The sequence below is a fragment of the Megachile rotundata genome, chromosome 4 (genome assembly GCF_050947335.1).
Source record: "Megachile rotundata isolate GNS110a chromosome 4, iyMegRotu1, whole genome shotgun sequence".
In the NCBI taxonomy this organism is placed as follows: Eukaryota; Metazoa; Arthropoda; class Insecta; order Hymenoptera; family Megachilidae; genus Megachile; species Megachile rotundata.
Genome location: NC_134986.1, coordinates 13,620,431 through 13,643,317, shown reverse-complemented (window position 1 = coordinate 13,643,317; position 22,887 = coordinate 13,620,431). Strand labels below are relative to the sequence as shown.

At 34.4% G+C, this 22,887-nt stretch overlaps 4 protein-coding genes and 1 long non-coding RNA gene across 7 annotated transcripts; 2 read left to right on the top strand and 3 right to left on the bottom strand.

Moving 5' to 3' along the window:
* Nucleotides 1-35: 35 nt before the first annotated feature.
* LOC143264380 (uncharacterized) lies at nucleotides 36-3,507 on the bottom strand. The gene is made up of 5 exons (XR_013038102.1): nucleotides 3,395-3,507; nucleotides 2,918-2,970; nucleotides 1,720-2,686; nucleotides 288-413; nucleotides 36-173 (listed from the first exon to the last, which is right to left on the bottom strand). It is a non-coding gene; the product is annotated as an uncharacterized LOC143264380 (long non-coding RNA).
* A 693-nt stretch (nucleotides 3,508-4,200) lies between these two features.
* Nucleotides 4,201-7,347, top strand: Tbh (tyramine beta hydroxylase). The gene is made up of 9 exons (XM_012286957.2): nucleotides 4,201-4,652; nucleotides 4,722-4,875; nucleotides 4,935-5,081; nucleotides 5,148-5,395; nucleotides 5,457-5,610; nucleotides 5,739-6,002; nucleotides 6,075-6,305; nucleotides 6,366-6,669; nucleotides 6,738-7,347. Exons 1-9 carry the CDS (start codon nucleotides 4,501-4,503, stop codon nucleotides 6,878-6,880), a joined length of 1,797 nt encoding a protein of 598 aa, XP_012142347.2. The 5' UTR covers nucleotides 4,201-4,500; the 3' UTR covers nucleotides 6,881-7,347.
* A 33-nt stretch (nucleotides 7,348-7,380) lies between these two features.
* On the bottom strand, nucleotides 7,381-15,473 carry RhoGAP1A (Rho GTPase activating protein at 1A). Of its 2 annotated transcripts, none has more exons than XM_012286958.2 (13): nucleotides 14,993-15,473; nucleotides 13,721-14,192; nucleotides 13,418-13,655; nucleotides 13,034-13,313; nucleotides 12,779-12,958; nucleotides 12,481-12,696; nucleotides 12,190-12,309; nucleotides 11,866-12,110; nucleotides 11,491-11,788; nucleotides 11,044-11,326; nucleotides 10,692-10,962; nucleotides 10,446-10,617; nucleotides 7,381-10,373 (listed from the first exon to the last, which is right to left on the bottom strand). In XM_012286958.2, exons 1-13 carry the CDS (start codon nucleotides 15,104-15,106, stop codon nucleotides 9,957-9,959), a joined length of 3,306 nt encoding a protein of 1,101 aa, XP_012142348.1. In that variant the 5' UTR covers nucleotides 15,107-15,473; the 3' UTR covers nucleotides 7,381-9,956. The 2 variants fall into 2 exon arrangements, with proteins under 2 accessions (XP_012142348.1, XP_003704072.1); XM_003704024.3 differs by having other exon boundaries at nucleotides 11,527-11,788.
* Nucleotides 15,474-16,326: 853 nt separating this feature from the next.
* On the top strand, nucleotides 16,327-20,113 carry Rnb (BTB/POZ domain-containing protein Rnb). Its single transcript, XM_003704006.3, has 6 exons — nucleotides 16,327-17,008; nucleotides 17,113-17,333; nucleotides 17,449-18,168; nucleotides 18,240-18,415; nucleotides 18,490-18,751; nucleotides 18,824-20,113. The coding sequence occupies exons 1-6, from the start codon at nucleotides 16,754-16,756 to the stop codon at nucleotides 19,755-19,757; spliced, it is 2,568 nt and encodes an 855-aa protein (XP_003704054.2). The 5' UTR covers nucleotides 16,327-16,753; the 3' UTR covers nucleotides 19,758-20,113.
* On the bottom strand, nucleotides 18,790-22,326 carry sad (Cytochrome P450 family protein sad). 2 transcript variants are annotated; one of them, XM_003704005.3, is made up of 6 exons: nucleotides 21,800-22,326; nucleotides 21,522-21,712; nucleotides 21,109-21,443; nucleotides 20,801-21,025; nucleotides 20,328-20,540; nucleotides 18,790-20,255 (listed from the first exon to the last, which is right to left on the bottom strand). In XM_003704005.3, the coding sequence occupies exons 1-6, from the start codon at nucleotides 22,324-22,326 to the stop codon at nucleotides 20,145-20,147; spliced, it is 1,602 nt and encodes a 533-aa protein (XP_003704053.2). In that variant the 3' UTR covers nucleotides 18,790-20,144. The 2 variants fall into 2 exon arrangements, with proteins under 2 accessions (XP_003704053.2, XP_076386793.1); XM_076530678.1 differs by lacking the exon at nucleotides 18,790-20,255 and having other exon boundaries at nucleotides 20,334-20,540; nucleotides 20,824-21,025.
* Between the last annotated feature and the right edge of the window lie 561 nt (nucleotides 22,327-22,887).

Below are 22,887 nucleotides of genomic sequence, written 5' to 3'. Positions count from 1 at the left end.
CCACTTGACAGTCATATTTTCCGTAAGGAAATTAGATTTGCCCTTGACTGTACAATACCGTGGTTGATACGTTCTCTTATCAATTTGCTTTCGCTTCCTAGACGGCACGTTCTTTCAACTTCTTGCAGCTGTTGCGGCGTGACGACATTTCTTGGAAAATAGCGTGCTGTTAGCTAAATGAAAAATAATATTTTTTTATATATTGGCATATATATTTTATATATTGCCTATCATCAAAGCTTTCAGCCGATAATTATATGTAAGCTTTAGAATAGTTAATAACACACATGGTTTACCGATGAGAACCGATGAGAAAACGCTTTCTGCCTTTCGAGTTCCATATTGGTGAATGAAGGTACTTTATCAATGAAGGTGCAAGTGTTCCCAGATATGTCGTATAGATCGCAGATTAGCTGTAAATCAAATATACAAGATATACCTATCCAAATAATTTTGGAGAATAGAAATTGTTAAAGTTGATAACGTTATCAGAATTATAGACAGATTATTTTGTAATTGTTCTCAGTAAATTCATCTTAATCTTCATTCATTAATACCTTTATAGTTCAAACAATAAAAACACGATAAATATTGATGATAAAATTATGTATCATATTCTCCGGAAAATATTTTGAAGATTGAATCATATATCATTCATAAAAATATTTGTTGAATTTTTCCCGGAACGGTAAACTTTGTATTCTTTTTGCGATGCTAGTAATTTAACAAGTTGGTCCAAGTGCTTCAAACAAGTTTTCATTCAGAGCACGAACTTCCATCACCCAAAGAATAAAAATAGTCTTCGTTTCAGCGTTGTTCAAGATTCAAATTAAATATGGCTGATCTATATTACTGTACTACAAATATATAAGTTGAGAAATAATCGTCTAATGTACAAAGTTAATAAGCTCTAATTGGAGGTAATTGAAAATTTTAGTTGCTCGATAACTATACCATAACGGATACTAATTATACAGTTAGCGATTCAAGCCGGGCAAACGATTAGTGATTGTCTCTTAAAAGAATTATAACATTTTCCGGTGACGCAAGAGTCACAGTCATTATGCATACAATTCTAAGACAGTCCTAGAAGTGCACGTGTTAATTATAATTTTAATCATATAGCTCGGTTATCTTTGATAAGTCGATGAATTGTTATCATTGCAATAAATTCCGGGTGTCATACAAAATCTCGACAATACATTATAATGGGAATTTCCTAACCAGTTATGGGCTGAGACGCACTTTTGAAATTAGTAATTTGATATGACCTGGTCTGTCAAAGTTCTAGTTTCGAAAACCTTCCCACATCTTCAGAATTTGTATTTAGATGTGTATACGTATTTAAAACTATTTAAAACGTTAAATCTGTCAGTAGTAGCTATATGAATAAGAAGTCATCAACCTTTCATCATTCGGAAGCCATATTCGACCTTCGACTCGAGAAACTCGATCCTCTAACATTCGCGTCTTTTTCATTAAGTCGGCACTTTTATTATCCGAGAAATGTGACATTCCGTAAAATGCGATAACAAGATAAGACGCCCATGATTTTTCAATATAACGCAAATCATGTGTGTACATGTTTGTAAGACAAGGCTTGTCGAAACAATCTAACGAGTGAATTACGTAATATGAGAACCTAGGCGCCTCTAGTTTATCGAGCGATTAAAATTTTCAATTAAGTTCAATCCAGTCTCGTCAGCATCCACAACTTACTGGCTCCTTTTCCTCCGTCCGCGATCTTCCGTGAAAGATCTGAAAATAAATTTCTCTGTCTTATTTCCTTGAAACAAACATGCGAATAAACTGGATAGTTACGGATAATTTAATGATATTTTATAATTCGCCGCTATTCTTTCGCAACATTGCATAATCGTCTAACACGGACTGAAATAATTTGTAAGTGTATGTTGCGATTGTAAAAAAGAGAAACTTCTTCGAACACGGTTTTTCATTTATCAGCAGCGATTGCCCGACGTTCAATACAATATACGATTTCTGTTAATATTGATAACCGAGGTATATTTCCTGCAATAATTCTTAAGTACACTCTCAGTAAAATAAATATATCATTCTCTTATCTTTCAGGCGTGTTCGCACATTGTTGGAAACAATTAAGAAACTACCATATGTTTTAAATAATCAAAATTACATGTACGTCCCATATCTTTTTGAATGTTACTTATAACCAATACAGTAGAAAATCCAAATACTATTGTTCGTGATGGATGTTCTAAATATTTATAACCTCAATAGGGCCAACATAATACTAATTTAATTTCAGTTCATTTTACTTATTGTTATATGACACTAAAGTGTGCTATTTTATTAGCCCACCATATATTAACTTTCAAAGTGTTAGAAACTTCTAACCTGTCATAATTCTTTGTATAGTACATAGATAAGTTCTACATAACTGTTAAATGTAGAAGCTATCGGAAAGTCAAGGTTTCTGGGTAGGACGGTCTACTAGAATCTACCTGATAGTCGGTATGCGTTTGTAAATTCGTGAGAGCAGCCTGACCATAGGGTTTCGCACGACCGACCACTGGCCATAAAAGGGGCTGATGCATTCATTGATCCTGAGAGCCGAAGGTTGCTCAACTCTTCCCCTTATTCAGAAAGAACTAACGCACAATAAGCTGCTGCCTATTTACAGGTTCGTCTATGCGAGTTCTTCATTCTAAAAAGAAATAAAGGAAACGAGGTTATACAATACTTGTTAGGAATAATATTTCATTATTATAGCTTGGTTTGTACATGTTTGTACATTATTATTATAGTAGGAATAAAGTTTCATCAATTGTGTAATGAATCATACGTTAATCGAATGCATTAATGTAGTGCGGTTTGGCGCCATCTATCACTGGTTATTGAAAGTTCAACTTTGTAATAATATTTTTACTGTACTTACAGTCAACAATATATGTTCAATTAAAATTCTTTCATCAATAAATTTCATAAGACCTATGGAAAATATTTATTTATTATTTTGTAAATAATCTCCTTTTGCAAAAGAAGATATGAGAATGGTTGTTGGCGATTTGAAAGAAAATTTGTTGCCATTCTTATGTCAATCCCTATATCATCGACAAGTACAGTGTGCGAACTGTTTGGAGACATAATTAGCATCTTTGGACCCATGGAATATATTGCAAACAATATAAAATCAATATTAATAAACATATAATTAATATATAGTACATTAACCAATAAAATCAAAATTAATTGAATTCTTACGAAAATGTAATTAGCGGTGTCATCTCTCCGGCGAACAACACACTTTTGAAACTGTCAAAATTTTTCGTTCCAGTCGACAAAAACCGTTCTCACAGTTTCCCGAAGTTTTCCCAAATTTGGAAATTGGGGATTTAAAAGTATTTAACCTTACCAGTTCTTACTTGGTTGTGCCAATAAATGAATGTTATTATTCACCCGCGTTAAATAAAGCATTTGTCGAAAATTGCGCGCGCAATAAGAGCCACGGAATTTCTTGATTGCGGTCGAGACAAGAAGCACGCGCGTCTTTGGAATGCAATATTGCGCCCTCTGGTATTTGATTATTAAGATATTTTCTCGGGCTTCGGAATTTCTTTTATCAACCTAGAAAATGCGTATAATGATGCATACATATCAGGACACATTTTCAATAAATGCTTATAGAGGTCACTGAAAAAAAGGAATATAGTTAATTAGTCATTAATACATTGTTACTGAAATTAAATTTTTAACCATGTTTAATTATCGCATTTATTTCCTGCACCGTTTTCTTATCATAAATGGTTATCTGCTTGAGTTCTTAAAGAGTTTTATAATTTCACCTGATATGATTTCCTGTTTATTAGAAACTGATGACTTCGATAATCGGATATCGATTAAGCAAGAATAATGTAATTGTGGGAAGATGGATTTTATGAAGTTGAGGCTTAGAATATTAACGCTAGTATTATATAATTTATATACTAACTATGAAATTAAGCATATTTGATAGTTGTACATATGATATTTATTAAAATTACCTGACTTCTGCTTTTGTCTATTAAAGGTTCTTTGATAAACTTACTTTCGAACATTTAGTTCCGCGCATGCCGAAGCAATACTTAAACTTCGAACATTTAAAATCCACAAAATTATAATTAACAAATAATTTGCACACACGGTTTATAATTTTTTGAAACACTTTATTAATCATATATTCTCCATAAATCGCGATTAACATTTTTTTTAACAAGAAGAATCAGCTTTGAAGCGATGGCGCTTTCGCGCATGCGCGCCGCAAGGATGCGGCGGCAAAACTGTCTCGTACGAAGTCTTCGTCTTTCCGACGCATTCAGATTCGTTTAGTAGAAATTAACGTCTGGATGGTGAAGGATCATAAAAATGTTAGCGAAAGACTTGTATTAATCCAGAAACTAAAGTCATATGCTCTTATAAAAATACACAGAACAAAATTAAGTAATTTTTAAACTGCGAGTATCGTTACTCGCAAAATCGAAAATGTTTTTTGGTGCATACCTATTAATTATATTAGCACTCTTAAAAAATGGATTCTGCACATCTTTGCACAATCATCAGGACAAAGAAGAATCATCAGAAGACAGCATCATTCATACTGTTCCACTTGGTTCGGCAGCTACTTTTCATTGGAGGTACCTTTTTCACTATATAATAATTGTTTTCAAACAAAAAGATTATAATCATAATTTGAAATGAACCAGGGTTGATTTTATGAGCGAAGTCATAATCGCGGAAGTTCATTACAAAGGTACCGACAATACTTGGTTTGCCATTGGTTTCTCAAACTATGGGGAATTGCAACCGGCCGATTATTGCGTCTTGTGGGTCGACTGGCACCGTCAAATTCAGCTGCAGGTATTTATATTCTCTCTATTTTTTATATATTTACATTACATTTTGTTTTATAACTTCAGGATGCATGGGCGAATGAAGAGGGAAAGTTAAACCTGGATTCGCAGCAAGATTGTGATAACTTTGCGTGGAGAAGAAAAGGAAACGTAATAAAGTTCACATTTTCTAGAAAGTTTGATACTTGCGATGAAAATGATTACATTATGGAGGTATATTGAATTAACAGTTAATGTTAATATTTTGTTAAGCAGTTAAAGAGATGAAATAAATTTTAGAGGGGCACGACGCATTTAGTATGGCTGAAAGGTGTGGGACCATTATCTTCTTTAGCTGGGTTGCAAGTCTCGGACTCGGAAGCTTCCGGTATGGCCAGGACTGAATTGATTCGAGTCCATCATAAAAAACCAACATTTCCTTCAAACGCATGGCATTTTGAAATACTGGCTGATCAAGTGAAAGTGCCGAATAAAGAAACGACTTACTGGTGCCGTGTTCAGAAATTGCCAGCCGTTCTCGCTCAGAAGTGAGTTAATTCTGTGACCATATTATAATTGATAGACTGTAATCGAATTGTTCATTCGTAGACATCACATTCTTCAGTTTGGCCCAGTTATTCAAACAGGCAATGAGCATTTGGTACATCATATGGAAGTCTTCCATTGTGCTGGACCTGCGAATCTCGAAATCCCCATGTACAATGGTCCGTGTGACGGCACTGATAGACCAGAGAAGACGCAGGTATTATTCGGTTAAGATATTTATTTCTAAATTATGTGGACCTTTGGTTCAAATCATTTGGAAATAAAAACTGTCAGTAGATATTCCAGATCTCTAAAACTATTTCATTTCATATGTATCTTTTCTAGATATGTAAGAAAGTTTTGGCAGCATGGGCAATGGGAGCAGATGCATTCGTCTATCCAGACGAAGCTGGTCTCTCGATTGGTGGTCCGGATTTTAATCCTTACGTTATGTTAGAAGTGCATTACAACAATCCTGAGCTTCAGGATGGGCATACCGATTCCTCAGGCATTCGTTTTATTCTTACAAAGAGTCTTCGAAAATATGACGCTGGAGTGATCGAACTGGGATTAGAGTATACTGATAAAATGGCAATTCCACCGCAACAAGTAATAAATGATTGTAACATGGAGCATAAAACAATTATAGTGAAGCTTGAATTGAAATTATTACTCTTGTAGGAAGCATTCACTTTGTCGGGTCACTGCATACAGGAGTGCACAGGCGTCGGTCTTCCTCAACAGGGTATTCACATATTTGGTTCCCAACTTCATACGCATTTAACAGGAACAAAAGTTGTAACTCGACACATCAGGGACGGAGAAGAATTGCCTCTTTTAAATTACGATAATCATTATTCCACTCATTTTCAAGAGATCCGACTTTTGCCTAAACCAGTCACCATCCTTCCTGTAAGAATCTGATGCTTCACGTTGCTTATGATTTACTACGAATTGTCTTATGAATTACAGGGTGATTCGTTGATAACGACTTGTACGTATAACACAATAGACAGAAAAAATATTACGCTGGGTGGATTCGCCATCTCGGATGAAATGTGTGTAAATTACATACATTATTATCCGAATGCTAGGCTAGAAGTCTGTAAGAGCGCGATAAGTGACGACGCTTTGAGAACGTATTTCCGATATATGAAAGAATGGGAAAGTCAGCCAACCAGTGTGGACGAAGGAATTTCTACGAATTATAAAAGCATCGAGTGGACTAAAGTCCGTGTACAAGCTCTTCATGATCTTTACGAGGCTGCTCCATTAGGTTGATAATTTTTTAATTTATTAATATTTATTCATCAACATTCCGCTAACTAAATTGTGGCTAATTAGGGATGCAATGCAATGGATCAGACGGATCTCGACTTCCTGGATTATGGGATAACATAGCAGCGACACCCGTCAAGCTACCTCTGGCTCCTCCAGCTCGAAATTGTCCAACTTCGTTTTTGAACCAAGAAACTAATTCTATGTAAATCTCTTTCTCTGTCGAATAGTATCTAGTATTTTGAAACCCACTAAGGCCGGTAAATGTCATATTTAAACCTGAAAATGAAAAAATAAAACGAAACTTATCGAAATGTCGATTTACATTAGTTTCCATTAAAATGACAGATATTTCATTACACGTTTTTTATTGCCAATATATTCTTCCAAGGTCGTCGTATATTTTCATCCTGCTTAAAAGAATATAGCTTTGTAAAATAAAACAGCAAGTCTAGTTACAATACAGTGTGCTTGAATGTAAAATACTTTGCGTTAAAGTAGAAGAAAAGAGGGAAAATAAAAAAATGTTAAAATCATTGAAGTAACTAGGTAAGGACCAGGATGGACCTCACTCATAATAGCTCATATATTCCATATTAAGAATTTTCATATTTCCAAATGTTACTATGACCTGGACCACACCGATCAAAGATCCTAGTTACGTCACTGGTTAAAATATACCACGGGATGACGATAAATACTTTCGATGTAAAAGTTTATAAACCTCCAGTATATTTATGCACTTTAAGGGTTCTTTTTGGCAGTACATCGTCTTGCTGCGAGTAAGCTAAGTTTAATCGAACGTCGTTAACAAATACTTGCTCTATGAAAATTGTTAACTGTATAGTACGGAATAATAAAAATAATAATAGTTATGCTAATAATAATGTTAATCGCAATAGCGGAAACTTTGTCTTTACACGTTTCACAAATGTACAAAAGAGGAACGCGTCTTAACGCTAAATGCGATATAAAAATTAAAGTTATCCAATATTTACGATATAATACACATGAGCGGGTTACAAATACACACATACATTCACACGCGCACGCTGTGACCACGCATACGATAGTTGCCTTCGTTCAAAGCACGAAGATCACTTCCGAGGAAGTACCTTAGCACGATTTTGTATTTTCTCCTAATTTTTGTTTTCATTTCATTTAATATTCATGTACGATTCCTTTTTTCATTTTGTTTATCGAACACTTGTCAGACTTGTCTTTTAATCTTGATTACAATGTAGCTCATAAACGTCCTAGCATATAATGCGGGATTCTATCGAGTATTAAATTTGTACTGCCAAACGTGCTTTTCGTCGTTTCAACCCTTTGAAGCAAAGATGTCTAGAGCACAGTACCCATTCTATGTTCACAGAGAACGATTCTGTAAAAGTTACGACGAATACAAATTCGTTATATACTGTAATAATAGAAAAATACAGTTTAGTAATATTTAGAGATATGAGGATAATCGAATGTGGCGGGTAGCTGAGCTGTCGGGTCGGGTAGGGAAAAGTCGATTATGTTCGGATAAAATCGAACTGACTCGAATTTTAAAGTTTTCAAATTCATAAATAATCGTGCTAGTCGAATTTGTGTTTATGTCGGACAACTCATCAGACTTTAACCGACACGACTCGAGCTCAAATTGAATATCGCACATTCCTAATAATATTGCAACATAGATACTCAGTACATGATACAATATAAACATTTATTTTTTTAGACACTGATAAAATGATTGATTATTTTAAAATAAAATGCTTCAAAGGGTTAACTATGGTTCTCTATTGAATGTATGAGAGAGAATCGTTCTCTTTGGTGCTTTATTAAGCTGTATTTAGACTGCAGGAAAATTAATAGGGAACTAAAGTAGCAAATATAATAAATGTTTACCTTAATGGTAACGTAACAAAGGAATGTGTAATAGATATATTGGTGAATACTTTATCACATTTTTATAACATAGACTTTATTCCCTAAACTAGCTCTGTTTAAAATTATGATGTATTTTTAGGTACTAAAAGAAAAGTTGCCCATGTCAATCAGGAAAATTCTTATACGTATAAATTGTACGTATATTTTAAAGTTAATAAGTATTTCAATTATTGAAGATACAATTATTAAAATTATTTGTATGTACCGGATAAAAGAGGGAAGCAAACATGAGTCTAATCACAGCTTAAACATCAAAAACTTGGTCTTACTTATTTACTTCGCAATATTCTTTACAAAAAATCGAGAGCATTTCCATCAAAGTATCCATATGAAGAATAGAACAGTTCATAATTTGCGAAAAAACGTGATCTTCTTAGAAACAATATATATTGAGTAGCAAATGGAATACAGCTAGTATACTTCATATTAGTTAAGCATTGTTTCGCACATTTTAAGGAACGTGCTTCCTGAAATATTTAGGAACGTGATTCGTTCGAATACGTGGGCATTCTCATGGACATACAACGGGTATGTTACGTTATCGTGTAAAAAAATTTAGATTCTCTGCTAGGAACACGCCCCCATTGGAAAAAAATATTTATTTTCTAAAACGTGGATGCGTAATGACCAAACTTCCTTGTTTATGTCTCTCTTTTCTTTTCTCTCTCTCTCTCTCTCTCTCTTTTGTTTTTGTGGGAGAAATTGTTCAACGCATGCTTTTATGGAAACGTTTTACGCGTGAACCACGTAGAAATTATCGTAGCTAGGACTTCAGGGAAATATAAATATAAAATATATATTACGGAGCTCGAAGTGTGACCGGTACACCTACTCCAAGACCACATTTTTTGCTACGTTACTCGTATGCATAAAAAATACATTAGCGTAACTAGGTATGGACCTGGGTGGACCTTCTCCCTAAAAAAGATGGACTGACCCAACACACGTAGTGTGAGGGACATAGGACGTAGAATATTTCATATATTTCGTGAGAACTTTCAAACTCCCAAATTTCAAAATCTTAAAGTTCCTAAAGTTTCAAAAGATCGTGTCTGATGCAGTTCATTAAATGGTAATAAAGCTACATGTCCTGGTCCACCGTAGACAAAAATCCTAGTTACGCCAATGATCGAATACATGTAAGAGGAATTTCGTCGATCGGTTTCGTCAAAGCCTGCTCCTACTTATGCGTCTAAGTCAGCGTTGTATAAACGATACGTCACAAAACTAATAAAATATATTATAAAAAATCGTTAATTTTACAATCCCAGCGTAAGTTGCTACGAGTTCAACGTCAAACTCGTAGAAAGCAACTAACGCTACGATGTATCAACAAGAACCTCTCGACTAGAGTGACTGATTGTTTTGTTGCATATGCATCTGCAAGAAACAGTAAAGTATACCAGCCTGAGCCATCACGTCTACAGTGCCCGCGGCTAATGGATCTCGACTCTTCGCGTCGGATCGCGAATTCGTTCCAGGTCGTAATAGCGTCGGTCCAAACACTGTCGCCAAGTTGTGCAAAGACATTTTATTCTGAGCCTCGTGTTTGTTAACTCGTATCAAATGAGTAAGCAAAAAGTCAATAACCGCTTTGTTTACGGCTGGCAAACTTTCGTAGACTCTTCGTAAAGCAGCACCTTTTGATAACTCGCCTGTTTGGAAAGCTTCTAAGAATGATGGATAAAGAGCATCCGTAAAGAGAGCTTCAGGCATTTCTCGAAGGTACAACTTGAGCACACCTGTTACGGAATGAACATCAACCTACACAAAAATAAAAAGAAAGTAAATCAGTTCATATAAAAATTGATTAATATTTTCGTAATTCTATAATACCTCTTTAAGTAATTGTTCTGCTTCATATGAATTGCTCTCGAATGATTTACGCAATTTCGTCAAATCGGAAGCTGAGCCAGAAACGCGATATAAACCCACTTCTCCGACTCCCCTCCTTTCTACTTCTCTGACACATGCTGTTATAATGAAGGGAACATCACGTTTTTCACGCCTAAGTACAAAATATACATATTAATTTTTATGTACATAAAAAGATATAAATTATAAAAATGTTGGAAGACATACTTGCACACTTGTTGAATCTTAGCTCCAAATAAACCCTGAGGTTTAGCAGAGGGTACCCGTCTTAATGTTACTTCACTTGGAACGAAACGAAGAGCTACGTCTAAAGTAGCTGGTCCTAAATTTAACGACCTCTCTACTTGATCTGACTGGAGCCAAGACCTGCTCAATCTTTGTATGCATTTGCCTCTCAATACGGAACGAGTTCCGCATTCTTCATACAATAAAATTCGAACGTTCTGACTTCCCTCGAGCTCAACAACAAATGTTTCACCTTTATTGAAAATGAAAAGTTAAAATCAAATTAAAAATTTTGATATTTCTCTAATTATTTTCTGTTAAAATAAAATTTTACCCCATGTTGGTGCTTGACCCCTTGCAACTCGACTTCTTGCTCGTTTAAAATAGTGTCCATAACTGTCGACCTCCACGATAATATAAAGATCTCCTACTCTATCTAAACCTGGTGGTGTTAAACCAAGTAAAGTTAAATGAAGATCACCTAGTAATAGGCTTTCGTCACGCCCTGATCTTAATAAATAACTGCCCATATCTGTTTGAAGATAAGTTCGGCAAGCAGTGACCCAAGCTTGTAATTCGTACATTGATAAAGGTAGTGGACCAGGAGGTTGGCCACCCTGAAAAGTGAAAGAAAATCAGAGTTAACATTTATTTTGCTTTTACTAATAACATAACTTTTGTCAATATATTTTTACTTGCATCCTCGTGTTGGATTTAATTAAAAGTGCATTATTAATTATCTTTATTTTACTTATTTATTCAAAATGTTTAAATTACGCACCTTTGACTTATCTAGGTACATATGGGAACGCATTACCTGTTGCAATGCCTCCACCGCTTCAACCCATTGAGAACGTTCAAATTCACTGGATAGAAAGAATGTGTACGAATTTTGTACTCGATGTTGACTCTTATGCGCAACACGTAATACTAAATTTGGAGATGCTAATACTAACTGAGCTTCGAGCTCAGCAAGTTTCTTCCTGTTCTTTTCTGAACCTCTACTACCAAGTCTGATTCGTTTCTCGTCATTTCGTTCTTCCCATAAAATCTGATCACGTACAGTACATGCTTGTGATCTAATTATTGAAAATATAGATGAAATTCACACCATTAATTGACATAAACAAGTATATAAACATATTTGTCAATATACCTCAAAGCTACAACGTTAGCTGGACTAGTCTCCCGCGGTTCAACACCATCCTCTGTCACCACTGCTTCCGCAACTGGCACATACCACTTCAATTCAAATGTAAATTTGTCTCTACCAGAAGCTTTATATTTAGCGCAGGCAATTACGTCGTTAAAAAGAAAAAGGTGTCTCAACTTTCTATGACCATCAGATAATTCCACTACAAATGAATTTTTCACTAATCTTCGTTGTGCTCTATCATGACTCTGAAATAAAAATAACAATATTTTTTTCTCACGCGTATTTAAACCGACGATAATTTGGATTAACTTAATACTTTCTTACCGGAAACATCGATTTCGTTTGGATAATATTAAATTCGTCTAGGAAATTTCTAGTCATAGCAAGAGCTTCTGAAAGTGGTGCATGATCTGCATGATTCACTGGTGTGTGCTTAAGAAGATCCTATAATCAATTGAGACAGAATTATCAGTGCGAACTAAGATAAGATAAAACTAAGTACATTTCCACATCATTTTCACGAGTTATCCATTTGTCCATGAAGTATGTACACCTATGTTTATAAACATAACTAAATAACCAAGAAAGTATATATATGTAAACTGAGATATTTACATGCAATACTAAGGCGTTTTTCTGAACTCGAGCTACTGGTTTATGTAGAAGATCTTCGAGAGATAAACCTGGCCCTTTGGGAAAACCTCTAAGTCGTATATCTCTTGTAATTTCACCAAACTGAGTAGAATGTGCAGAACACCTTCGCACGGTGTCAGTAGCGCGTGCATAATTATGTAAAAACGCTCCATATAACCCTATATTGCTGGCCATCACCTTCATGTTACAATTAATAAAGAATAAAATAAATTGTTTACTTCTGACACCAATATATTTTTTTATTTTTTTTATTCCTTACTTTAAACTGTTCTCCTATGGTAGTTTTGTTATCCCACTTTTCTAATTTCTTTCTAAGACCATCCAAAAATGTTTGATGTAGAGCATGTAGTTCTGGAATTTTGTAAAACATTGTGCCAAATTCATCTTCTGAAATAACAGGTTGTGATGTTGTCAATGTAGCTCTGATAGCTTTCATGTACTGAAAAAAAGAATATATTTAGTAACAATTCTAATATTCTTGTATTGTATTTAAATAAATAAACAAACGACATACTTGTAACATCACGTTTAAACATTCAACATATATAGTCTCACTTTCTACTACCGAGTTTACAATACACTTAATCATAGACGTTCTATCATCCTCACGATCTTTACTTTTCTCTTGTCGACGAGGTGTAGTTGGCGTCGGCGATTCTAAACTACCTTCGCTTAAACTTAAAGGTTCTGCATCACTACTACCAGTTTCGTTATCGGTACTAAAAGCGCGCAATAAAATCGTTGGTGCAGGGCTTGCACCTTCTTCATCCTCGCTATCCATTGCCGCCCGATGTCTAGAAATAGTTTTTACATATAATTTTACCTATCATAATCACATATTTCTTATATAGATTAAATAAATGATATCAGATTATATAAAATACTTAACATAACTTACTGTATAAAATAATCGATGTTGACATAGTTACTCTGAGTTCCTGGTGAATCTGGAAGGGAAGGTGGTCTCTTTGGTGGTGCTCTACTGCCATTATTGTTTCCAACTGGTGGGACACGATTGGGACCAATATATATATATTCTCCTGCTTGATCTACAGCTACAGAATCATAATAAGGTTCCTCCTCAGATGCTTCAGCATCACCATCTTCTCCATCTTCATTAATTGCATTCTCCAGATCTGTTTATTAAATAAAAGCATAAAAGGTACTGAACATAGGTACAAAATTAATATATAACAAACACCTTTCTCATCCTCTTCCTTAAGAGATTCCTCATTTTTATCTTTCTTTGAGCTTCCTGTTACTTCAATTACAGTGACATAATTACTTGGCACATCTGGATCACTGTTTCTTCTAAGTTCAGGCACTTTATCAGGACTTTTTGGTATCTCACTTTTGGGCCTTTTGCTTGTACTAAGAGTAGAACTCAACTCAGAAACACATTTGTCCTGAAATTTACTTATATCCTCGCGCACTGGAAGTGGTGGAGCTGATGGTTCCACACGGTTAACTCTAGACAATTTTGTTGAATCTGATATACTGTTTTCCGATTGACAAGCATTCTGATTATGAGATTCTGCAAGTTGCTGTTTCTCAGGTGTAGTTGCTGTGTTACTATTTGCCAACTGTTTGTGACGTTCAACATCAGCTAATAATCTTTCCAAATATTCCACATAAAATTCTTCTTTTTCAAGTTCTTCCCTCAAAGCTGTTACCTACAAAAATAACAACATGTTAACCCATTCACAATTTAAACCTTTTCATAAATATTCTTTGTGTATTTGTATCATGAAACAACAATAATGTAAATAGAATATGTTCATGATAACAGCAAGATAACCAGATGATGATTCATTAAGGACGAACCAGATTATGAAATTTAGTAACCAGAATTATGATTCTTAATATGACATTTAGTAGACATTTGATGATTCAATTTCCTGTTGAAATTAAAATAAAAATATTGTTATAAAATACAAATTTCAAATAGTTAAAACCTGCATTATATTTCAAACATTAACCTCGCTCAAATATGAATTAAATTAATTTCCTAGTTGAGCAAGATGACTCATGAAATAAAGTTCCTGTTACCTCAGCAACAAGGAAAGTTCACATAGTCAGAACTTAATTTATTGTACAAATTTCTTTAAAAGTATATTGGACAATCTTTTTAAAAAAGAAATTTAAACAATAATGCTGCAAAATTCAAATTTTTAAATTACATCTCATTAAGTAATTATCAAAATAACATGTTAATTTACTTAAAATATATATAGCTTGTTCACTGATTTCAAATATCTAATTATTATTTAGAGCATAAACTTTCTGCAATAATCTGTGTCCAATTCAAAATATGCAGAGTTGTATCATACAGTTCCAGTATCTGTAACTTATAATACTCAACAAAGAATTCCTAATAAATCACATTATAGTAAAAGTTTGGAAACTACGTTTAAGACAAGGCTTTGTTAGAACAATTACAAGATGAAAATATGAGTTAGGAGTAGGTTTTTACCTTCTGTTTATGCTTGACTAGGTTGGCCCTGACGTCTTCCTCCCAAGCCGCCGGCAAGGCGCTGTCCGGGAATCTTTGTACCCAGACACGCTGAAAATCCCCGAAAACGCTCATCACTTCACTCCACGACGTTGAAGGAAAAGACTCCTCGGGGATGATGACGATTTTGAGCAGGATTCAGGCCGCTGTGTACATTGCACGGGCGCGGCGATCGCGGTTCTCACCCGAATTCGTTCGATTACGATCTCGTTTCGAGACAGAAATTCCAGTAAAGTAAAGCTGGCACCGTAACGAGGCATAAGTCGTTCGTTTTATTTGCGATACGATTTTCTTTCGTAGTACATGCGTGATTTGTAGTCAAGAATCAACGAAACGGGCGTCATACGGCCGCTGTCATCTTGTCGACATCTCCTGCGTAGCTCACCACGATCCGATCCCCATGCCCTCTCCTATCATTTTGACGCCTCCGCAGCGCCGGCGGAATATACGGGTGGAGCGGGTGATAGCCTGGGGCGCCACTACGCGAAGGCGCCGTAATCCATAAATTTGAAAATTTAAGGATTTAGACATTTGAAAATCTCGAGATTCGGGAATTTGAAAATTCGAAGACTTGAGAATTTTTGAATTTCAGCTTTTGCAAAGTTAAGAATTTGATGATTCGGAAATTCAATAATTTATAACTTTCAAGATCTAGGAATTTTAATACGCGGAAATATAAACTGTTAAAAATTTAGGAATTCGATCATTTCATTTACATCACAAGAAAGTGAAAAAATGTCATTAGAAAAAAATGAACAAAAAGTACCAAAGAATGATTTCGGTCGATAACATATTTTATCCGTCCCTGCGACTCTGTTATATTCTGTTCGCGGACACCGTCCTCGTAGAAGCAGGTGCACTTCATGGATAATGATAATACTTTTCACGTTTCGCATACGCACAATGGAAATTTATAATGCTTACGACATGTTACAATATTCTACTTCCCTTTCTTTTTTTATTTGTTTTCATAACAAAATAGATGGCGTTTGACATAATTATCAAATAAAAAAGAACTTTATTCTTATTTTAATGATAAAATGATCCATAATCTATAGTCTATAGCCGCGATTCTTTTGTGTTATATTTTGAAACTATGATCATGTATGTACAAATTATATCAAAAATTCATGTATTTTTCGAATATTTGAAAGATTATTATACATTTCTTTAAAATCGGAGTTGAAAGTTTCATTGCATTTAAAGTGCGGTTAGATATTCTTTGTGATTTTTAATTAAAATGACATAAAAGATTCTTCTATATATTGAAAACGAAACTATTTGTAATAAGATATCAATTCTTGAGATGTATGACATTATTATACTTGACAAATACCTTGTTCCACTCATTATTACTCTGCTATTATTTCAATTATGTTCTTCGATTGTATGTACAGTCTCTGCATATGACACTGTCAAAATAGTACGACATTGCAGTATGTATATTTTAAACTAAAAAGTAGCGAAACACTTCAAATAATTTTTCTATACAACAATTAATCAATTATATTTATAAAGTTAATAAGACTGATACGATATACACAGTATAGCAGATATTCAAACATGTTTTAATAAAAAAAATTATTAATTATTTTTTCCAATCTAACTTTTGTCAGCTACTGTACGGGTGTAGCTGTCAATTTCGTCGACAGTACAATTTAGAGGTTATGTTTCTTTTAAAAAATTAACGAATACTTATGAATTTTCCATTTATTTGTAAAAATGTCAACTGTAAATGAAAAACAAGAATGTCCACTACTACCAGAGTTATTGAAACATATGAAATCAGGTTCGAAAAGTGGAATATCCTCGTGTCTAGAACGACTTAAAAACGAACCGAACTGCTATAAGCAGTTCACAAAAGATGCTGGACTAGGCATTTTAGTAAATTTACTTCGTTTTCATAATCTAAGAATACTGAACATGACTCTCAGTATTCTGGCAAATGCATGTATAAGTTCAGATGCAAGAGAAAAGGTATCAATGCATTTATTTTTATATTTTTTGAAAATAATCAGCCTTATGTCAAGCAGATAGAGTACTCTTTTTGTAGGGTAAACTTTAAGTATATTATATTACAGGTCAGAGGATCTAAAATAGCAAATCGTGTAGTTTCGATAATTAAACATATCAAACTAGAAAATACTCTACACTGCCGAGCTTGCAGATTGATTGGAAATTTATCAGAATGTGATTGGCATGCTAAATCATTGTGCGAAGCTGGTGCAGTTCAAGCTTTAGTTAATCTTCTGCAATTGGATACAAATATGCAAACATATTTAATGGGTGTTAGAGCTATAAGGTACTGAGATATAATTATCCTTTAATAAGATCATGATAAAAACATATTTATAGTCTCTTTGTAAAGTAAAAGTGTTAACTAATATTTTTTATTAATTTCTAAATTATTGTTATAGGAATATTTGGAGTATGCATGAAGGTAGCAGGGAAGAAATCATGGAATCTGGAATAATTTATAGAATTACAAGTCTATTGGTGTTGGCAAAGGAAAAGTCAGAAACAAATTCTAAATATTTAGAGTTAATTGAAGCTTGTTTAAAAGCAATGTGTGCTTTTTTGGGTACAGTAGATCCTCGTATCAGAGAACAAATGAGAGGAGAGAAAGATGTACAAGGTTACAAATGCATTGTACAATGTTGTGATACAAATAATAAAATGGCAATTAAGTGTCTGTACAATCTCTGCCAAATTGCAGAATGTCGACCCATTTTGGGAAATTTTGGTGCTGTTGAATGTCTTATTGCTCTCATAAAAGATCATTCAGAACTGTCTAAAGAAACATTAGTTAGTCTGTGCTTGTTTTCTAGAGAAGCTGTAAACAGAGCAAAAATTAGAATAGGATCTGGCTTAGAATTAATATTAACTTTATTGAAAGATCCTGATAATGAAAAGTATCATCCTATGTTATTACATGCACTGACACAATTTGTTTATGATGATCCAAGTATAGTAATAATGGTGAAAAACGGTTTGCTTGATATTTTAGTTGCCAGATTAAGAAAAATGGTGACTGAAACAATATATGATGAGGAAATTAGTGTTTCAAGGAAAAGGAGTAATGATTCTCCTCCAAGTAAACAAACAGAGTTCAAATTTAACAAAACTAGTGCAGGACGGTATGAATATAATATTTCTTCGCGGCATAAAATTGTAGAAAATGTATAACTAATGATCACACTTTTTACAGATTTAGTTTAGATTACTATCGTGATGATTGGAGTCCAGGCAGTGCTTCTAGTGTTTCTTTCTCGCCTCCTAGTACACCACCATTACCTTTTTATGATTCAATAGAAAACGATGAAAACACTGAAGATAATTACAGTCCCGTTTGCAGCGATACAGAATTTATGGATAACGAAGATGGTACACTAAATTGTACAATTTATGATTTTTAAAAAACAATTATACATGTATCAATTAATGTCCTCTGTTTTCAGAGCCTCAAGAAGAGGTGGAATCATTGAAAAGTTGTAAATCAATAACTATAAACATAGAAGAAACTCAAGATTCGGATAAAGGAAATAAATCAAATGCTTGTGATTATACAAACGACTGGACATTAGTACTATTAAGTCGACTAAGTCATTCAAATGACCCAATCGACAGATTAGCCGATCCTACAATCATTGAAGCTTTAACAGCTTACATTAGATGTGCCAAAAATCAAAGAGCATCTAGAATTTTAACTAGAATTATAAGGTAAACGAAATATATTTATTTTACAAATAAATCTTACATCAATTAATATAAACATTTATTATTTTGTTACAGAAATGGAGCATATTTAATGCCATTATTAAAACAGGGTTTTGTTTTCGAAGCTCAGACATTATATGGTTCAGAACAATATACGAGACAGTTATGTGCACTAGCAGAAACCGGCGGAGCAGTAGGTGAACTTACGTCGATATTGCTTCGTGGAGAAGAAGCGCACAAATCTGTCATTGCAGTCTCAGTACCATTCCTAATTAGATCACGATACATTCTCAAATCTTTATTGAATAGTTACGGTGGTCTTCGATTAATATTTCGCGTACTTTCTGACCAACAACACAGTCTTTATGAGAATGCTATTTGGTCAATTTGTCAACTAGCGAACACTCTAGAAATTCAACCTGAAATAGTAGAAAAGTGTCAGAACACAGATACTGCTTCGACTGATTTTCCAACAGTTTACGACAATCATCCAAAACCTGCAACGGTCACGTTTGAATTGGACGATGGTACAACTGTCGATGCTTGCAGGCAAACGCTATGCCAAAAATCTGACGTTTTTTCTGCGATGCTTGAGGGAAACTTTTCTGAATCAGGGAAAAAACGTGTCAAGCTACGAAATACGTCCAAGGAAAGTCTTAACACATTGTTGCTTGCTGCGAACGGAGCAACTGTTCAAAATAGAACTATTGAGTCTTTGTTAGACGCTGTTTTACTGGCTGACAAGTTTCTGATGGCTGATATATCAGAAATTTTAACGGAGAGTTCGATATCCAGATTAAATTACAAAAATTTTAGCAGAGCTTGGAACTGGGCTAGGTTAAATTCTTGCCATGAATTGAAAACTTGTTGCGTGAAAAGCTTTTTAACTGCATCTATGACAAAGTCTGAAAGAGTTCAAGCGTTCCAAGGTTTCTCTACCACCGGAAGTTTTCACGAGTTTTTGGACGAAGTGAGAGAAATTATTAATAACGTTCTGTGCCAACGTTAACGATAAACGTATTTTATATAATTGTGATACTTAGTAGAAGTGATAGCGTCCAATCATTTAATCTTCATTCTTTAATTAGGATGCAATTAATAAGACTTTTATATTGTAAAATATTTTATTCAATCTATACCCTAATCGTGCTTATTGTGAATATATTTTAAAGCAAGGGATTGATGTATATTAATAATTTTGTGAGCATCCTTTGATGCACTGAAATGATAAATAATTGTACATATATAATAGCCAAGATATATAAAATCTGGTTCATTCGATTCTATCGTATACGGATAAAATATATAAATGCTTCATGATGAAAAGGAAAATGAATAAAATCAAAAGTATGAATGGAACATTTACTTCCCTGTATTCTTTTCTTTACCTCCTGCATTATCTTCGCTTCAATTTTAATTTTATCGATTCCGATGGAATAGAAATCAAGTGTAACATTAATTCCACTTGATCTTTGTTTATACATTCTATTTCAAATTTCTTAATCAGCTGCAATGTTTTATATAATATTTTATAAAATATTTCATTTGTAATACATGTCGATTTTAATTGTATAATCACCTCTGCCAAAGCAAGCGATATTTGTATCTCCGCAAGTTTTCGACCAATACAGCTTCTTGCACCCAAGGCAAATGGTAGACTCGCGTGTGGGTGTACTACACCTTCATAAGTACCATCTTCCGTCCTAATCCATCTTTCCGGAAGGAATTCATTCGGTCGCGGAAAATTTACGCTGTTTCGACCGCTTGAATAAAGTGAAAGCACCAGTAATTCCTGTAGCATAAAAGTAATAAATTAGATCAAGTATTTTTTATTTAAAAACATGGGAGTAGCCAGGTTATTGAAAAAATGATCTTAAAGTATATTTCATAATAGTGCATTAAACGGACTTTAAATTTGTTTATCTTTAATATTAATGCAATTGCAAAATTTTTTTTCCTCAAAAATATGTGAAGGATTATTCTCTACGTTCCTGGCTACTCTCACGTTTAAAAACGATCTTTCTCAAAGAACGTAGTAACAAAATCATTTACCCCTTTTGGTACAAAGTAATTACCGATCACGCTATCTTCCGGTAAATATCGAGAAATGAATGGAGCAATTGGATATAATCTAAGAGATTCTTTAATAACTCCTTTTAACAAAGAATCGCGCAGCAATTCTTTTTGTTGGAGGTTCTTTAAGTGTTCGAACAATTTTTGTTGCTTTTCAGGATGTCTACAGAGCAATAATAGTATCCATTGCAGATTAGTCGCTGTCTAAACAAAAAACATTGTTCAATGTTATTTTTTAAGTAACGTCAATCTACTACAATCTACTGCAATTTTATTTTTAAACGCACCGTATCGCCAGCTGCTAAAATAAAGTCGGTAACGATACAAATTGCATCCTCCTCATGAATCCCCTCGTCCATCATTCTTTTTAATAAACCGTCGCCAGCTACTCGAGTCATTTCCGGTACCAGAATTCGAACGATTTCGAAAACCGTGTCGGCTGATTCGACAAATTTCGTCCAGGCTGGTAACCGTAAAGTCATCGCTAATTTAGCCGGCACCGTATATAATTTAGCTGAATATTCAAATATTTTATACAACGTTCTTGCTAACTTTTCGTAATCTTGAGATAATTGTTGTTTACAAGAGTGCCAATATGTACCCATTAAGGTAGCCATCATCGCTATCAAATTAAAATGATATCTACAATATTTTCTATTTTTACCTTATTAATCAATTTATACGTGGAACTTGTTTTTACCCTCAATAGACCATTGATAAAGCTGAACCTGTATGTTCTCGATAACAGCATTTGTGTCAATTTGTTTATCCCACTTTTGTACGAGTCTTTTAGCTACTTCGTGACAGGAATCACCCATTAAATTCGTTGGGTCTGGCATTAACATTATTTTGTTTAATATCTTACGAAAGTGTATCCACTCTTCGCCGTTCCTACGCGTTTCGAAATTAAAACAGAAAAATATAAGTGTTTGTTTATTAACTAAAATACTCTGATCTACGTATTAAAAAATGTCATACATGAACAATAAACCGCGTCGACGTTTTCGTATCTCATTGTAGAGGGTCCACGTTTCCGGCAAAAAATGTTTTGGTGCTGCACCTTCCAATCGAAATATCTTCCGATACTCATCGGGAGAATTAACAAACACCGCCGTGATGGGTCCCAAACGTTCTCTGTAAACAGGACCCAGTTCCCTGTGTCTTTTATCAACATACTCGTGCTGTTTCTTCGGTCCGCCAAAAAACAAAAACTCGAAAAGTGTTCCAAACACCGGAAGTCCCCACGGTTCCGGTGCTTCTTGCAGAACGTTTCCCGTTGCTGTAGCCATAGTGGCATATTTTCTGTCACGTGATTTTCCCGCGATTTCTGTCTTCGATCGACATGTATCATCGGTAGATTTCGAGATATCGGACGGATCATCGATTCTCGACGTGCGCGACGCGCCTGCATAACTGCAGTCCGTTGCGCGCCATTTCATCGAAGTAACACTGTTGCAAACACTTATGGATTTGACACTTTTGGAAAAATTACGAGTGAAATTCATCTTCCTGCTTACAGTTTCAAGCTGCTTCTTCCTTGTGAGATTCTTCTTTCAAAATTTCAAAATTTGAAAATCCAAAAATTCGTAAATTTCTAGTTTCTCAAATTCGAAGATTTGAAAGTGCGTTCGGAGTGCTAACGATCGTGCTAGTATCGATGATACGATGCAGATATTATTTCACATTGACACGCTCACGACTAATTTAAAACTTTTATTTGCAGACGAATCGTTTTCTCTGGAGATGACAAACGTGACTTTATTGGAGACAAAATGACCCCGTACCTCGATAGGAGCTCCTGTTTTCTTTCCTCGGTGTCATACTAGATAACACTTGATGAAGACCCGCGAAATGATAACGATGGTGACAGTTCAAAATGAAAGCTTCGTTCTTTAATTGACATTCGTTTTTTATGGTAAAAAACGAAAGTTTATGGTAAGAGAGACATGTGAGGTAATTGAAATGTTTGCGGACACTGTTTGTATACCTGGGTAACTGTCGCGGTTTCCGACTGTAACCGGAAACAGGTACGGTAACAGGTAGTGTCGAATTATAGGAATGATAGA

Excerpts from the sequence above, each read along its gene's own strand:
- sad (XM_003704005.3), bottom strand. The coding sequence starts at position 22,326 with ATGAATTTCACTCGTAATTTTTCCAAAAGTGTCAAATCCATAAGTGTT. Across the intron at positions 21,713-21,799 it reads CGACGCGGTTTATTGTTCAT|GAACGGCGAAGAGTGGATAC; the intron begins GTATGACATTTT and ends CGAAACGCGTAG. Across the intron at positions 21,444-21,521 it reads TTATCAATGGTCTATTGAGG|CGATGATGGCTACCTTAATG; the intron begins GTAAAAACAAGT and ends TTAATTTGATAG.
- Rnb (XM_003704006.3), top strand. The coding sequence starts at position 16,754 with ATGTCAACTGTAAATGAAAAACAAGAATGTCCACTACTACCAGAGTTA. Across the intron at positions 18,169-18,239 it reads AACAAAACTAGTGCAGGACG|ATTTAGTTTAGATTACTATC; the intron begins GTATGAATATAA and ends CACTTTTTACAG. Across the intron at positions 18,416-18,489 it reads ATTTATGGATAACGAAGATG|AGCCTCAAGAAGAGGTGGAA; the intron begins GTACACTAAATT and ends CTCTGTTTTCAG.
- Tbh (XM_012286957.2), top strand. The coding sequence starts at position 4,501 with ATGTTTTTTGGTGCATACCTATTAATTATATTAGCACTCTTAAAAAAT. Across the intron at positions 4,653-4,721 it reads GCAGCTACTTTTCATTGGAG|GGTTGATTTTATGAGCGAAG; the intron begins GTACCTTTTTCA and ends GAAATGAACCAG. Across the intron at positions 6,306-6,365 it reads AACCAGTCACCATCCTTCCT|GGTGATTCGTTGATAACGAC; the intron begins GTAAGAATCTGA and ends TATGAATTACAG.
- RhoGAP1A (XM_012286958.2), bottom strand. The coding sequence starts at position 15,106 with ATGAGCGTTTTCGGGGATTTTCAGCGTGTCTGGGTACAAAGATTCCCG. Across the intron at positions 10,618-10,691 it reads AAGATTCAACAAGTGTGCAA|GCGTGAAAAACGTGATGTTC; the intron begins GTATGTCTTCCA and ends TTTTGTACTTAG. Across the intron at positions 10,374-10,445 it reads CAGAACAATTACTTAAAGAG|GTTGATGTTCATTCCGTAAC; the intron begins GTATTATAGAAT and ends ATTTTTGTGTAG.